This window comes from Anomaloglossus baeobatrachus, chromosome 1 (genome assembly GCF_048569485.1).
Source record: "Anomaloglossus baeobatrachus isolate aAnoBae1 chromosome 1, aAnoBae1.hap1, whole genome shotgun sequence".
Classification (NCBI taxonomy): domain Eukaryota; kingdom Metazoa; phylum Chordata; class Amphibia; order Anura; family Aromobatidae; genus Anomaloglossus; species Anomaloglossus baeobatrachus.
Window position 1 is genome coordinate 783,436,484 of NC_134353.1, and position 17,621 is coordinate 783,454,104.

The window sequence follows — 17,621 nt, forward strand, 5'->3', positions numbered from 1 at the left end:
GAGTAATCACGACTCCCGGATCCGAGTGGTTAGATCCGCTGCAGCTGCGGCACAGAAGCACCCGCCGAGGATCACAGAAAGACCTGGGAGCGATTCAGATGCCCAGTATCTAGTAAGTATGACGATCCTGGGAAGTGGGATCTGTATTTTTTGGGGGGTAAACTTTCTCCAAACCACGTCCTCCCCCGAAAATAAGAGCTAGTGCATATTTTTCATGGCAAAAAAAATATAAGACAGTGTCTTATTTTCGGGGAAACAGGGTACGGCCCTGCAGACAGGGGACACCTGAGAGTGCTGTCTGCTGCTTACAGACAGAAGGGCTATTGATCAGAGGCATATTCATCTTCCAGTGCTATCGTTGATTAAAAGAAGACTTTTCTGGAAGTCTGCACTTGTTCCAGAAATTATGTTTGCACAGACTGGAATTATCAGGACTGTGCAGCCTGTGATTGGCTGCAGTGGTCCTGCTGTGGTTGCCACACGATACAAACATTGCTTCCAGTGCTGATACAGCCCTTTGACTGGTCTGCATTAGATCAGTGAAGGCAATGGAAGGTGAATATGCCTCCGATTATAATTTTATAACCATCTATAGCTAAAAAATGATTTCCACTGTTGAACAACCCTTTTAAGGTAAAGAATGAATGATTCTAAAAAATAACAAAACATAGAACCTAAATTATTTAAAATTACTGAAATCTCAATGTTTGACCTCACAAGCTGGAAATTATTCAGTAATAGCGCATGTCTGTGCTTTACAATGACAGAGGTATTAAAATTCTAAACGAGTGATGCTCTGGAAGCATTGTTCACTCAATACTGTAGCTGCATATCTTTATTTTTCTGGTGTAAATTACAGCTGATAAGCTACAGAAAACCATCATGTGAAGAATCTTCACTTTTATATTAGTGTACATTTCATCTGCGAGTGTTTCTGTTCGTCGTCTGGATAGGAAGGTCTTGAAGATATGTTAAGCCCCACGTTCTCAATCGTATTATATGAACAAATAACAGAGGGGGCAGTCAGCCAATAAACCTTGTATAACTTTTATAAAACGTGCCAGAAACTTTTAAAACTCCCATTACTCCTCCCCTCTGTTCACCAGTACAAGCACCAGCAAAGCTATAGAAATATGAGAAGTGGCTCACTCGTCTCCTTTGCCTAAAAGACAGACTAGCTGCTGCCCTTTCATTGACTCTAATTGCTTCTATTCTCAGCTTATTACTTTTTTCATACTTCCGAGATTTATGTCACTTTTTCATTGAAACCTCGATACTTTACATTTTTATTTGGAAGATGGACTCCTCTAAAGTGAATTTACTTTTACTGCATCTTGTTGGTCTTTTATATTGTGTTTTGCAAGGCACCTGCCAACATCAGAGGATAGCTGGGGGTGCAAACCCTTTATGGAGGCAGAGAGTGCAGTGGCAGAACAATGGAAGAGTGTACAGCCTATTGAGCCAAGGCTCGGAGTACCAGCCATCAAGGAGAAGAACTTCTACATCTAATTCATCTCACAGTCCCTTGCTGCTACTAAGCAGCAGAAACAATACATCTTCAGGAGCTTCAGGGAGACCACAAGCTTCCAGATCTGAAAACCCTCAGGCTGAAGTTCCACAAACCACAGCCTCAAACCAGGCAAGTGAGACAGCGGGTCGTCTCTGGTTCCAGGCTGGGAGAACAAGAAGTCAAGGAGAGGATGCTTCTCCTAGACAAAGAAACAGACAAGAGAGTTCTGCTGACAGGAGGCATACTCCTGCACAACCATCAAGTCCACAGCAACCACAAAGAGTTAATGCAACGGCAAACAATAGGGCCAGACTGGACATGATGCAAGGAGATGATCCATATAACCCTTACAAATACAATGATGACAATCCATATTACAACTACTATGACACCTACGACAGGCCAAGGTCATCTGATAGACAACGACCTGGTTATGGTACCCGGTACCATCAGTATGGTAAGATATAGCAATGCATGGATGAATGTCAATAAATAATAGAAATTATAGCTATATCAATGTAAATAAGTATATATATAAAAAATGTATCAATATTACGCATGAAAATACCCAGAAATATTACTATTTTGACTGATAAAATTTGACCTACTTTTGAGACACAAGAGAGCCTCAAGGGGGCTCCAATATACCACATTTGTCTATAAAAGCAGCCTGCGATAGTAAATGTGTCAGACACAGCTAATTTATACAATTGTTATGTAGATGGTAAAAGACGACCTAATGCATAAAATGTACAAAATGGCCAGATTCCAATATTAACATGATAGATTTGGTGGTAATACCAGATGGTGTACAGCGTCCTACATACTTCTGTAACATACGGTAATCATGAACAGTCAATAAAACGTATCTGCAAGTTATCAAGTCTGTGTAAGATATTTATAGTTCTGTACACTAAATTGAAAACACTGAGGGAACATAAGTGCAGCAAATTTTGGCAAGTAAACAGCAAGGCGAAGATTTATTTATTTTTGGCATTAAGTTAAAAATAGAAGATAAATGTTTTTTCCTTTCAACTTTGGAACGGTGTGAACAATATGTTATCAAGATGATCTCCAGACATGTATACAGTAGGGATGGACATGATGACAATAAGGTGAAGGACAGTAGAGAAACATGTTTAGTCTTAGGGGTACTTTGCACACTACAACATCGCAGGTGCGATGTCGGAGGGGTCATGTCGAAAGTGACGCACTTCCTGCGTCGCTCTCGACATCGTAGTGTGTAAATCCTAGATGATGCGGTTAACGAGCGCAAAAGCGTCGTAATCGTATCATCGGTGTAGCGTCGGTGAATTCCATAATTACGCTGACGCGACGGTCCGATGTTGTTCCTCGCTCCTGCGACAGCACACATCGCTGTGTGTGAAGTCGCAGGAGCGAGGAACATCTCCTACCAGTGTCACCGCGGCTCCCGTCGGCTATGTGGAAGGAAGGAGGTGGGCGGGATGTTTACGTCTCGCTCATCTCCGCCCCTCCGCTTCTATTGACCGCCTGCCGTGTGACGTCGCAGTGACGCCGCACGACCCGCCCCCTTAATAAGGAGGTGGTTTGCCGGCCAGAGCGACGTCGCAGGGCAGGTGAGTGCATGTGAAGCTGCCGTAGCGATAATGTTCGCTACGGCAGCTATCACCATGATATCGCAGCTGCGACGGGGGCGGGGACTATCGCGCTCGGCATCGCAGCATCGGCTTGCGATGTCGTAGTGTGCAAAGTACCCCTTAGTGTCTTTTTATAGGACAATATATAGGACCATATATCTGTTTTTACGTTTTATGAATCTGTGCAGAATTCTTGTATTTGACTTGTTTGTATTATAGACCATGTATATTTCTGAGTGTTTATTACTTTTTTGCCCATTTGACTGGAGAATAATCGTGAATACTATCTATGGTCCTCAGTAAAGCTGGTGTCACACTAAACGACAGCGACAACGACGTCGCTGTTACGTCACCATTTTCGGTGACGTAACAGCGACCTTGTAAGTCGCTGTTATGATCGCTGCTTAGCTGTCAAACACAGCAGAAGCAGCGATCATAAGGTCGCTGTGCTACATGTTCAGAGAGCAGGGAGCCGCGCTTAGCGCTGGCTCCTTGCTCTCCTGCAGCACACATCGGGTTAATTAACCCGATGTGTGCTGCAGCTACATGTCACAGTTCAGAGAGCAGGGAGCCGCGCTTAGCGCTGGCTCCTTGCTCTCCTTGCTACAGTATACATCGGGTTAATTACCCGATGCGTACTGCAGCCACATGTCACAGTGCAGGAGCCGGCACTGGCAGCAAGAGCGGAGGCTGGTAACCAGCGTAAACATCGGGTAACCAGGGAAAGGTCTTCCCTTGGTTACCCGATGTTTACGCTGGTTACAGCTTACCGCAGCTGCCAGTGCCGGCTCCTGATCGCTTCATTTCGTCGCTCTCTCGCTGTCACACACAGCGATGTGTGTGTCACAGCGGGAGAGTGACGACCAAAAAATGAAGCTGGACATTCAGCAACGACCGGCGACCTCACAGCAGGGGCCAGGTCGTTGCTGGATGTCACACACAGCGACAGCGACGGGACGTCGCTGCAACGTCACAGAAAATGGTGACGTAGCAGCGACGTCGTTGTCGTCGTCGTTATGTGTGACACCAGCTTAACTTATTAGCAATATCTTATCAAATGAATTCTACTGCTTCATTTGTTGCTCCAATGTAGAACAACAATTTTCCAAATGTTTGGCTGAACTCTTAAAGGGGGATGCCAACCATTGAGAAACCCAAGTTTAATCAATTCAGGCACTAGGGGACAGAAAAGGGCCCCTGTACAAGAAGAAAATATAGGCCCTTTGCAGTCTTAGGTGGGCTTTGCACACTACAACATTGCAGGTGCGATACCGGTGGGGTCAAATCGAAAGTGACGCACATCCGGCGTCGCAGTCGATATCGTAGTGTGTAAATCTTTTTTGATACGATTAACGAGCGCAAAAGCGTCGTTATCGTATCATCGGTGTAGGGTCCGACATTTCCATTATTTGGCAGCAGCGACAGGTACGATGTTGTTCCTCGTTCCTGCGGCAGCACACATCGCTGTGTGAGAAGCCGCAGGAGCTAGGAACATCTCCTACATGCGTCACCGCGTCTCACGCCGACTCTGTGGAAGGAAGGAGGTGGGCGGGATGTTTACGTCCCGCTCATCTCCGCCCCTCCGCTTCTATTGGCTGCCTGCCGTGTGACGTCGTTGTGATGCCGCACGACCCGCCCCCTTAGGAAGGAGGCGGTTCGCCGGCCAGAGAGACGTCGCAGGGCAGGTGAGTGCATGTGAAGCTGCCGTAGCGATAATGTTTGCTACGGCAGCAATCACAAGATATCGCACCTGCGACGGGGGCGGGGACTATCGCTGCAGCATCGGTAACACATTGTTACCGATGCCGCAGCGTGCAAAGCCCGCCTTAGGCTATGTGCGCACGTTGCGTATTTGCATGCAGTTACGCTGCGATCTGCACTGCAGCGTAACTGCATGCGTCCTGCGTCCCCAGCATATGAAGATTATGCAGGAGACGTGCGCACGTGGCGTATTAGAGCGCAGCGCTTCGGCTGCTGCCCGAAGCGCGCGTTCTAAGAAGTGACATGTCACTTCTATTGTGCGCTCTGCATGCATCCCCCGCTCTGTCTATGGGAGGGGCTGCACTCAGAGCGCATGAAATCGGCTCTTTTTTTTTTCATTTCTGCAGTGATTTGAAGTGCACGTGTGCTGTTCAAATCGCTGCAGAAATTTCTGCAGGGACAGAACACAACTAGTCAAAATGCACAATTTCACCTTCTTTGGAAGTAGAAAAGGACCCCATTAGTTTTTGGGCCCACTCAGGTTGCACCAATGATGTGTGCCCCTGAATTCAGGGCCCCAAATAAAATACATAAAGTGTGTACCACCTCCTGCAGCTGCACAACACCGCTATTCATGGAAAGTGATGTGACTTGTGACACTTGCAAACTACAACCAATGAGAGGCCGCTCAACAGCTGCAACCTTTAGTATTTCATCAGAGCGGACGTCTGCCCTTACGGAATATTGATGAGCTGCGAAAAACGTCACTGCAGGAGGTGAGTATACATTGTATTTTTTATATATGGGGTCCTGAATTCATTAAATTGGGGGTTTCCTAATAGCAAACAGTCCCTTTAAAGAGGTTGGTTGAAAGATCTTAAGGGGGCTTTACACACAAAGACATCGCTAACGAGATGTCATTGGGGTCACGGAATTCGTGACACACATCCGGCCTCGTTAGCGAGGTTATTGCGTGTGACACCTTTGAGCGATCGCTAATGATCAAAAATACTCACCTAATCGTTGATCATGGACACGTCGTTCAAATCCCAAATATCGTTGCTGGTGCAGGACACAGGTTGTTCGTCGTTCCTGAGGCAGCACATATCGCTACGTGTGACACACCAGGAACAACGAACAACACCGTACCTGCGTCCTCCGGCAATGAGGTGGGCGTGACTTTCATTCGGCTGCTCTCCGCCCCTCTGCTTCTATTGGACGCCGCACAAACCACCCCCTTAGAAAAGAGTCAGTTCACCAGCCACAGCGACGTCGTTAGGCAGGTAAATTCGTGAGATGGGTACTAGCGATATTGTGCACCACGGGCAGAGATTTGCCCCTGATGCACAAACGACGGGGGCGGGTGCTTTCACGAGCGACATCGCTGCGTGTAAAGCAGCCTTAAGGCTCTGTGCGCACTGGGAAGTGGAATTTTCTTGAGAAAATTCCGCATGCCCTCAAAGATTACCGCACCCGCGGTAAAAAACCGCGGGAAACCGCACCCGAAAACCGCATGCGGTTTGCCGCGGTTTGCTGCAGTTTTACCGCGGTATTATTCGCGGTATTGCCGCGGTTTTGCCGCGTGCGGGTTGGGATGTGCTTTATTGCATTCAATGCAATAAAGCACATTGAAGAAAAAAAAAAAAAAAAAAAAAGTCATTTAATTCTGAGAGTAGATAGACAGAAGAATAGATAGAGGGATAGATAGATAGACAGACAGATAGATAGAGGGATAGATAGAGGAGAGATCGCTGCATTTCCCACGGTCGGCAGTGAGTTCACATTACCGGCCGTGGGAAATGACCGGTAATTACCTCTGCTGCTTTCATTCAGCCTGTGTCTGTGACAGTCGCGGCTGGATGGAAGCAGCGCTGGACGTCGGACCTGGATTACGCCGGAGTTTTGTTGCGGGAGGGGTTAATAAAATGGTGAACGAGGCTTGTTTGTTTTATTTAAAATAAAGGATTTTTCGGTGTCTGTGTTTTATTCACTTTACTTACGGGTTGATCATGTCAGCTGTCACATAGACGCTGCCATGATCAAGCCTGGGGTTAATGGCGGTGGTCCCCCATCACCATTAACCCCTTGTATTACCTTGCCACCACTGCTACACGGTGGCAAGAAGAGCCGAGGACACGCCGGTATTGTTGCATATTGCATGCGACAGTGCCGGGGCAGCTGCGGCTGATATTCTCGGCTGCGGGAGGGGGAGTGAGGCGGGGGACATTATCCCTGCCCCTCTCCCTCCCCAGCCTGAGAATACCGGGCCGCCGCTGTGTGCTTACCTCGGCTGGACGGTAAATATGCAGCGGAGCCCACGTTCTTTTTTTCCTATATTTCCGTTTTCTTTCTATGTGTGTTCTATATGTCTGTGTTCTATGTGATCTATGTGTCTGTGATGTCTGTGTCTGTGATCTGTGTGTGTGTTTACTCTGCACGGCTTCCTCTTCCTGTAATGACATCACTTCCCTGCAAAACCGCAAGCAAGTGATGCACATTACCGGAGGTAAACCGCAAAATACCGCAGGGAATAACGCAGGAAAACGCAGTGAACCGCACAGAATTTGCTGCCTGCGTTATTCCCTGCGGGATTTCTTGATTAACATTGAGTCAATGGAGTAAAATCCCGCAGCGCTGTGCGGAAAAGAAGTGACATGCACTTGTTTTTGCTGCGGGATTCCCGCAGCAAAACATGCAGCTGTCAAATTCCGCCCAGTGCGCACAGGATTTTTTTTCTCCATAGGATTTGCTGGTGATTCACTGCAGAGATGTTATGAACATTTTCTGCAGCGAAACATGCAGCAAATCCGCGGCAAAATCCGCGAAAAATCCGGTAAGTGCGCACATAGCCTTACTCGTATAACCTGTCCAAGGGTTAGGTGACAATGTTTAGATTGATGGGGTGCTGAGCACTGGGACACCCACCAATTACAAGAATGAGGCATTTTTACCCGTTGGAATGGAGCAGCAGTGTGCATGCACCTCTGCCACTTTTTACATTCTCTATGGGACTGCCATAGAGCTGTATTTGATGGTCTTCAGAAGCTCCATAGGGAATGAATAGGTTAGCATGTTGAGCATACATACTACTTCTCCATTCTAACAGGCCATCCATGGGGCTCCAAACCAGGGTTCCCAACATGACTTATTTTTTTCTGGACAGCTTATCAAAAAATCACCAACAGACAATATTTTTTATAGAATGGACACATTGGAAAACCATAATAAATTATTTAGAATAAGTGATACATGTCTACAATCCATAATTCTGATAGGAAGAAGTCAGTTGCATTCACTGTAAACTGTAAAATGATGATAAATACAGTCAAAACAATCTGTATAGGGTTCTACAGCTTCAAAAAATTACGTATACCTTACATTTTTTTACGTGAAGGCAAAAAAGTGTCCTATTTCTATGGACTGTCCTGGAAGTTCTGGACAGTTGGCAAACCAGGGTCCAAACGCTTGGGCCCCTACCATTTTAAAATGTATCACCTTAAAATACAATGATCTAAAGCCGCTAGGCAAAATATTAAATAATAGAACACAAGGTTCTTTGTTACCATTCTGATCAGATTGTATTAAGCCCACTGCCATGTCACAGCGAAGTCCCCATGGCTCCAGGCCCCACCGCCCCACTGACACGAAACTACCACAACAGTGGCCACCACACAGTACCAGCACACGGTGAGAGGAGCTGCACAGGTGATTTTAATCAGCAGGAGACTGCAAGAGGGGTCAGCCTTTTTTGCTCCCAGTTCACATATGGGAGCCAGTGGGAGGTGAGTGCGCAGCTCCTCTCACAGTGTGCTAGTACTGTGTGGTGGCCTCTGTTGTAGTGGTTTCGTGCCAGTGGGGCCTGGAGCCATGGGGGCTTTGCCTTGCAGCATGTGAGGCACCAGGTCACCTGCCCTGCTGGTGCTTTGTTGCTGCAGCAGCGGTTAGTGCACAGTGTCGCACTATAAGGTGTAGAATAGGGACCAACTCAGAGGTTTGCCGTGAAGTGGCAGTGGGCTTAATACAATCTGATCAGAATGGTAACAAAGAACCTCAATGTTCTGTTATTTAATTCTTTGCCTAGCGGCTTTAGATCATTGTATTTTTTGGGATGTGCAATCCATGTCTTTTTCTCTTTATAGTGTGTTAATCAACCTTTAGAAATACTTTTTCTAAAGATCTGTTTATTTATGCTAGTGTATACAAGGACAGTTAGGCAGGAATCACTAATATGCACCCAGAACTGCTCATGGTTTTGGGTGCATATTGCACCTGACAGTTTCCTTTAGGTCCCCTTCACACGTCCGTGTCTCCGGTACGTGCTAGGTCCGTGCCCGTATGTACCGGAGACACGGGCACACGTATACCCATTAAAATCAATGGGTATATGTGCATGCACGTGTTCTGCCAGTGGCCCTTGCCTCCGTGTGGAGCAGACGTGTGCCGTGTGCTCCACACGGATGCTTTTCAGTGTTTCTCCGGCAGCACGGTCCCGCACACGTACCACACGGAAGTAGTGTGGATGCGGGTGCACGTGACTTGAGCCGGAGAAACACACGTGGAATTGTAAAAAATAAAAAAACACATACTCACCTCCACGAGTCCTGCAGTCTCTGCCGTGGCTGTCACCTGCATCCGTCCCCCAGTGATTTTGAACAACGCGTCTTCTTCACTGGGGGCTGGAAGCAGCGTCAGCGGGGCGTGGCCTGTGCCAGAAGCTGTCATGCAGCACCACAGACAGCGCCGGATGATGCAGGTAGGCGGGGCTTTCCGTTCTCCATGTGTTATTACATATAACACACGGTGAACAGGAATGTGCCACAAACACGGCACACGGGGAGCAAACCACCCCTTGAACACGTACGTGAAAAAACGGATCGTTTTTTTCATGGACGTGCGAAGGGGGCCTAAAGCTGTAAACACCTATTAGGTGCAGATCTTGTACCCTTCATTTCATAAAGAGGTGGCTATGCTTATGCTAGGTCCTCTCACTGACGTGTATGGATGTTAAACAAAAAGCCCAGCATTCCTTCCTCCGTCTTTCTGTAAGGCTGGGGCCACACGGGCACTACTGCGATCCACTTGCATGACACTCGGCTCGTGCTGGCAGTACAGCAGAGCCGAGTGTCATGTCTGTGTCCTTGCAACTGAGGTCCGTTCGTGCGAGCAGACCTCAGCTGCGGGGGGCGGGCCGGCACTCAGGAGGGGAGGGAGGGATTTCTCTCCCTCTCTACTGCGTAGCTGGCTATTGCCATTCTCGCACTGCACTAGCAGTACACCGGTGTACCGCGAGTGCAGTGCGATTTTTCTCTCGCCCCATTCACTTGAATGGGTGCGAGAGAAAGAGACTCAGCTTACAATCGCAGCATGCTGCGATTGTTTTCTCAGTCCGATTAGGGCTGAGAAAATAATCGCCCATGTGTGCTGACACACAGGCTAGAATTGGTCCGAGGGGAATGCGATGTTTTATCGCACTCCACTCGCACTGTTTTTCTCGCCGTGTGGCTAAGACATTTGTTGTACTATGTATTTGGCCCCTCATTCAAAAACAAGTGTATTTGTGCCTTTTGATCTTCAGTATTTAACCTGGAAAAAAAAAATCATGGATTACATCTTAACTCTAGCAGAACCCTCACCTTTAATCTTTGAGATAATATCTTGATACAGTATTCTTAATAATTGTCAGTGATATTTCATATATGTCAAACAGAAAAATGTCAAGAAAATTTGGATCCCGTGACTAAAATGTCATAATTTAGCCTCTGTACAGCTAGAAATTTGAAATGGAGCCATCAAGATGCGATCAGTTATAGACTTCCAGACTTAATTGAAGGGGTTTACAGAAATAACGACTAGTAATTACAGCAATTTTTAAATAGTCCCTCCATTTTCATAGGCTTATAAATAATTAGATAATTGACCAATAAGTCATTTTATGGATCATTTTGGCCTGCTCTAATATTATTTCATTTCAAATTAAATGGATTAAGAATGTGGAGTGAATTCAAGCTATTGAATGGAATCTGTCAGCAGGATTTTACACCACAAGCTATTTATTTGTGCATGTGTAGCTCTTTCAAAGACAAATCCACTAATTCCTTTATTTGAAGTGATAGGTAAACTAGGATGAAGAGCTTTTTGTAGGTCTGAAGTTTCTGTCACTCAAGCTCTATTTCTTGCCCAGCGCCCTTTCTTCCTGTTTCCCTGATGACTCGTTGCCTGTAGACTGAAGTCACAGCATAAAGGATGTCAGTAAAGCAGGAGACTGTAGTGCTGGGTGAAGAATGGAGCTGAAATTACAAAGGCTTAAAGGCCACGAGCAGTTCTGGGTGCATATTGCTAATCTCTGCCTAACCGTCCCTGTATACACTAGCATAGATAAAGAGATCTTTAGAAAAAGTATTTCTAAAGATCTTTTATCTTATGCTAATGAGCACGGGGACTAGTCCCAAGGGAGTTATATCCCCCGACTAGTCCGCTTTCTTAGCATATTAGTACATAGTGGTGTACTAACATGCTATTCAGTTCAGCATCACCATCGGTGACACAAGTACGTGTGTTCACTGTGACCGCGCCTCCGCTGAATGCCGAGCACTGCCGGTTATGTGCTTTATGAAGCTGGGTGTATTTGTCAGGGCTTCAGAGAGGTCTACTGTGCAAGACTGAAGTGCTAGACATTCAGAACAGAGGTCACAGAGAACACAGGTACTCGCGTCACCGCTAGTGACGCAGCATTGAATAGCATGTTAGTACGCCTCTGTGGGCGTGCTAACATGCTAAGAGGACGGACTAGTCTGAGGATAAAATGTCCTTGGGACTAGTTACAGCGCTCTTTAGCATAAGTTAAAAGATCTTTAGAAATACTTTTTCTAAAGATCCCTTTATCCATGCTACTAGATACAGGGACAGGTAGGCAGGGATTAGCAATATGTACCCAGAACTGCTCCTGGTTCTGGGTGCATATTGCACCTGACAAGTTCCCTTTAAGATCAACACATAGTTCTTCAGCTCATTTGCATGTTAATTCAAATGCTGATTTCTTAGTAATGGGGGAATAGACTAGACAGGTAAAGGTCTGGCTGGATTTGTCTATGCAAGAGCTAAATGCACATATAGAGTTGAAACCAGTTTACATACACTATCTAAAAAGAAACATGCATGTTTTTCTCACTATCTGACATGAAATCAGAACAAACCTTTCCCATTTTAGGTCAATTAGGAACCAAAATTATTTATATTTGCCGAGAGAGAATGTTTCAAGGCGTTTTTATTACTTTCTCAAAAGACAAAAGTTCACATACATTTCATTAGTATTTGATACCATTGTCCTTAAACTCTATGACTTGGGTCAAACATTTTGGATATCCTTTCACAAGCTTTTCAAAATAGTTGGTAGGAATTTGGGCCCATTCTTCCTGATAGAACTGGGTAACTGAGCCATGTTTGTAGGTCACCTTGCTCACACCTGCTTTTTCAGTTTTGCGCATACATTTTCAGTAGAATTGCGATCAGGACTTTGTGATGGCCACTCCAAAACATTGACTTTGTTATACCTTAAGCCATTTTGTAAGCAGTCTGGCAGTATGCTTGAGGTCATTGTCCATTTGGAAGACCCATTTCTACTAAAGCTTTAAGTTCCTGGCTGATGTCTTGAGATGTTGCTTCAGCACTGCTACATAATCTTCTTTCCTCATGATGCCATCTATTTTGTGAAGTGCACCAGTCCCTCCTGCAGCAAAACAACTCCAAAACATGATGCTGCCTCCCCTGTGTTTCACAGTTGGGATGGTATTCTTAGGCCTCAAAGATTCTCCCTTTTTCCTCCAAACATAATGATGGTCATCATGGCCAAATAGTTCAATTTAAGTTTCGTCAGACCACTGGACATGTCTTCAAAAATTAAGGTCTTTGTTCTTGTGTGCATTTGCAAACATTAATCTGGCTTTTTTTATGTTTCTTTTGGAGTAATGGCTTTTTCTGGAACTTGCACCAAAGGTTGTACCAGGCTTATTGAAGTCCACAATTCTTTTCCTGAGATCTAGGCTGATTTCTTTTGGACTTTCCATGATGCTACACAATGAAGCAGTGTGTTTCAGGTGTGCATTACAATACAGCCACAGGTGTATCTCTAATTAGCTCAGATGTTGCCAATATACCTGTCAGAAGCTTCCAAAGACATGGTGTCATGGGTTGTCCCATATGGTTTAAAGGCATAGTACTCTTAGTGTATGTAAACTTCTGCTTTCAATTTTAAATAGTTTGGGGGGTGAAAATCATGTTGGCAGATTTCCTTTAATTTTGTATCTGGTAGCTATTCATGGTATCGCTCAAGATATTGTCCAAAGAAGAGTCAATTCATGTGAATGTGGCTATTATTCTGCTATCTCTAGTTTTAGCTAGACATACCAGAAACGTAAAGAGGACCAACCACCAGTATTTTCATATACAAACTAAAGCCAGTGCCATACAGGCATTATCATGATGATTCTAAGCATAAGTTGTGAGATCGCATGTATACTTTCTGAAATATAGGCAAGTAAAGTTTGTGACATGCACTGCTATTTGATGAAAGGTGTAATGGAATATCTCATAGGTGGGTCAGGTTTTGCTAGTTATTCCTGACACAGTCTGCTTGCCTGTCCCCTCCCCGTCTCTGTTATTACAGGGGGAGGAAGCAAAGTCAGGCAGATAGGGGCGGGAATAACTAGCAAAACCCACATATTAGATATTCCAATGCACCGATCATCAAATAACAGTGCATTTCACAAACTTAACTTGCCTATGATGCACCCCAGGGCTTTGGGGTACTCGGTCCTGGGCTGTATATTACGGAGAAAGTTCACTGGATGGCCGTTGCCCGGTTCCGTAACCCTGGGGGTCACTTAAAAGGGGTATTTGTACAAGGGAATAAATAAAATAAAATGTTTTTCTTGACGCCACCTTTGGTATGCGGCTATATGGTGATAACCGCCGCTGCAAAGTCTCTCACTACTGGGGCTGGTGGTATTAGGCAGCTTAGTTGTGATGGCTCTCCGCAAGTAGAGCTAGGCCTCAGGGTAGGATGATGGTGATTGTAGTATATTGGTGCAGACGTGTAGCAAGAATTCAGACAACACAGGCGCTGCAGTTTAACTTGTGCTTTACTCACTGATTTGGAGTTGCTGCTACCCGGTTTGTGCTGGTCTTTACCAATCCGGTATTCCCTTTGTTCCAGTGCCGATGTAGCGAACTGGTGAGCTTTACTTCCATGTACCCTGTAGTCTGTAGTAGTTGGTGGGTCCCTGTGGCTTGGAGCATTTTTGGGGTCCCCTCCTGTTGTCTTCATCCTGGCCCGTACGGCAGGCAGCTTGAACCTCTCTTGGGCCGGACCTCTGTCCTCGTTCCCAGGTTCCCTCTTTGCTGCTGTGCCCCGGACACTAATGTTGGTAAAGTCCTTGATGGTCCCCTCACCGGGCAGGTGTTTATCTGGTGAGCCTGAAGTTTCTTCCTGAACTAGGGCTCTGTGCCCCATCGGTGCTCAGTCCTGTGAGTACTGGTACGTACTCTCCCAGTGACTGTACTCCTTTTTACTTAACTAGTCACTTCACACGTGCTGACTGACTGTCTGCTTCTCCCGTCTCCCTCCTCAGACAGTCACTTTCTGTCTGTCTGTGTGAAACTGCACTGACTAGCCCCTCCTTCTCCCAGGTCTCTGACTAATTGATTGGATGCGTCCCAGCCCATAGGTGACCACCCGTCAGTTCCATCTCTAGTCGGTCACCCAGTCTGGGGAAAAGGGTGTGGTTTGTGTGTGTGTTGTGTTAGTTACCAGCACTGGTCTTCCAGGAATCCGGGGTTGGATGCAGTACCCGGTGGCATCTGACACTCAGGGGCGCCACATTTCCCCTTGGTATATCCCAACACGTCCTCGGGCTGCAACATAAACAAATTTTTTTAATTTGCAGAAAAACTTTAAAACTTTCTTCCTATGCATGGGAGGCACTTTTCTTAAACGTTTCTATAAATTGAAACATATTTACATGAGGCACCCCTTCTGCCACCCATAACCTGGTGTCCCTGGGAGGTATGTCGCCGGTTGCTATGACGACTGGGTCTCGGCCGCCTCTGCCACAGACACTTCCTGCGACCTTTCCTCTCCCAAAACGTTGTTGCAAAATAAGGGTCCTCTTCAAAAGACTTTGCTGCAGAATACAGGTCCTCTTCCATAGACTTTGCTGCAGAATTCAGGTCCTCTTCGACAGACTTTGCTGCAGTATTACTCTGGTAGTGTGCACAACTGGTGCAACTATTTGCTACTACTAGTCCAGTAGCTGGTGGTCCATTTTCATCAAAACATTATCATTTCAAAAACCAAAGCAAGAAAACATAACTGGTAGCAAACAGGTTTTTAGCTACCAAGGTGTTGGAAAAGGAAAACTGGATGAGCTGGTTTCCTGGGATCTTCATTCAGAGTCTGTGTGCATTGATCCTGTGCACCTCAACTGTCTCTTGCTGGCACTTGGGAGACTGGTGCTGAAGGAGAAGCGGTGACTGGTTCTGAATCTGCTAAGGCCCCCTGTGGACATGGAACCACATCCAGGGCAAACCAGCCCTGCTCTCCATGGTGCCGGGGATATAGGACACGACATCTCCCGGTTGAAAATCTCGCCAGTTTGGGAGATGGGACCTCACATCCCGCCGGGAAACAAAGACCCTCTGTCCCAGTCCTGGCTCTATAATGAAGTCCATCCCGTTACCAGGTTAAAGGTGTCCACCATACCCTGGTGCATTGGGCCCCTGGCCTGGTAGCTGGTACGCCGTAGATGCCATTTCTCCTCCAGGCAGCGGGTATCCATCTCTGCTCTCCGGGCCTCCCGTTGCTGATGTTCCTGGGCGAGCCGGTCGATCGTGGCTTGGCATGCCAGCCGGGTCTCCTCATCAACGCCGACCCTCAGCCAAGCGATGATGACTCCCCTCTCTGGGGCTGGTTTGGAGGCCTCCGGTTCCGGAGTGGGCAATCCCGGTCCAGGTAACTTGCTGCCGAGTCCCCGACAGTGGCTTCGGGCGGTATCTTGTCGGTGGAACTTGAGGCAATGTCCTCCTCTGAGTCTCCCGGTATCGTTGCGGCCTGGTCCTTCGCAGCCGGGTCAGGTGTCAGCGCGGCCTGGTTGAGGGTGGGTTCCGGCAGACAGGTCGGTGCGGCCAGGGAGGTCTCCGGGGTCACGTCCTCACTCTGCAGCTCTGCAGGCGGCGACCGGTTCTTGTGGGTCCGCATAGCCATCATCGTCTCCATCATATCGGCTCTCCACTCGTCTATTTGCCGGAGCAGCTGTGCCCAAATGGCACAGCACTGCCGCTGGACCTCTTTTTCCAGCCTCTCCACAGTCCACCTTTCAGGACGACCGGGTTCACTTCTCCTCTCTTCTGGAGCAGTCATTCTCCTCTCCTTTCCGGAAGCATTCTGCTGCAGGGCTCCGGTACCCTGCATCAGTTTCACTTTCACATTGCTTGGTCACTCCTGGGGGGCGGGCTTTCACTTCATGCCCTTTTCACAGCCGTTCTGTGGCGCAGTTAATTTTCTGTCACACAAGATGGCGGGCAGTTTTCACAAGTTCAATCACAAACAGAGTCCATAAGGCGCACGTCACCCAGTGTTAACGGGTTAGTCCAATCCTGTTCGTGATGCCAAAAAGCTGACACACCCCAGGGCTTTGGGGTACTCGGTCCCAGGCTGTATATTATGGAGAAAGTTCATTGGGTGGCCATTGCCCAGTTCCGTGTCCCTGGGGTTCGCTTAAAAGGGGTATTTGTAAAAGGTAATAATTAAAATAAAATGTTTTTCCTGCTGCCACTTGCGGTATGCGGCTATATGGGGAAATCCGCCACTGCAAAGTCTCTCACTGCTGGGGCTGGTGGTATTAGGCAGCTTAGGTGTGATGGCTCTCCGCAAGTAGAGCTAGGCCCCAGGGGAGGATGATGGTGGTTGTAGTATATTGGTGCAGACGTGTAGGAAGAATTCAGACAACACAGGGGCTGCGGTCTAATTTGTGCTTTACTCACTGATTTGGAGTTGCTGCTATCCGGTTTGTGCTGGTCTTTACCAATCCGGTATTCCCTTTGTTCCAGTGCTGAAGTAATGAACTGGTGAGCTTTACTTCCATGCACCCTGTAGTCTGTAGTAGTTAGTGGGTCCCCGTGGCTTGGAGCGTTTTTGGGGTCCTCTCCTGTTGTCTCCGTCCTGGCTCGTACAACAGGCAGCTTGAACCTCTCTTGGGCCGGACCTCTGTCCCCGTTCCCAGGTTCCACCTTTGCTGCTGTGTCCCGGACACTAATGTCGGTAAGGTGCTTGATGGTCCCTTCACCAGGCAGGTGTTTACCAGGGGAGCCTGAAGTGCCTTCCTGAACTAGGGCCCTGTGACCTGTCAGTGCTCAGTCCTGGAACAATATGGGTAAAAAGAGAGATCTGGGTTTGAGGCTGTGCTAGAAACCACAAGAATCCAAGGGTGTATAATGAAATCGTTTTTCTTTATTTCTGCAGGTCAACGCGTTTCAAAGACATATCAGTCTTCTTCATCAGGACAAAAATCAAAAGGAATTTGATTTTGATTTTTGTCCTGATGAAGAAGACGGATGTCTTTGAAACGCGTTGACCTGCAGAAATAAAGAAAAAGGATTTCATTATACACCCTTGGATTCTTGTGGTTTCTAGCGCAGCATCAAACCTGAATCTCTCTTTTTATCCATATTGTTCCATTGCTTTCTTTGGGGCTTCTGCTGACCACCACTTTGAATATATGTGCATTTAAGGAGTTGTG

General features: G+C 46.8%; 1 protein-coding gene across 1 annotated transcript in view; it reads left to right on the forward strand.

The window, feature by feature from the left end:
• The first annotated feature begins 1,145 nt into the window (after nucleotides 1–1,145).
• LOX (lysyl oxidase) overlaps nucleotides 1,146–17,621 on the forward strand; it is a 117,185-nt gene continuing 100,709 nt past the window's right edge. The window contains exon 1 of the mRNA XM_075324962.1: nucleotides 1,146–1,967. Within this exon, the coding sequence (XP_075181077.1) occupies nucleotides 1,298–1,967 (670 nt within the window). The 5' untranslated portion in view covers nucleotides 1,146–1,297. The remainder of the gene's footprint in view (nucleotides 1,968–17,621) is intronic.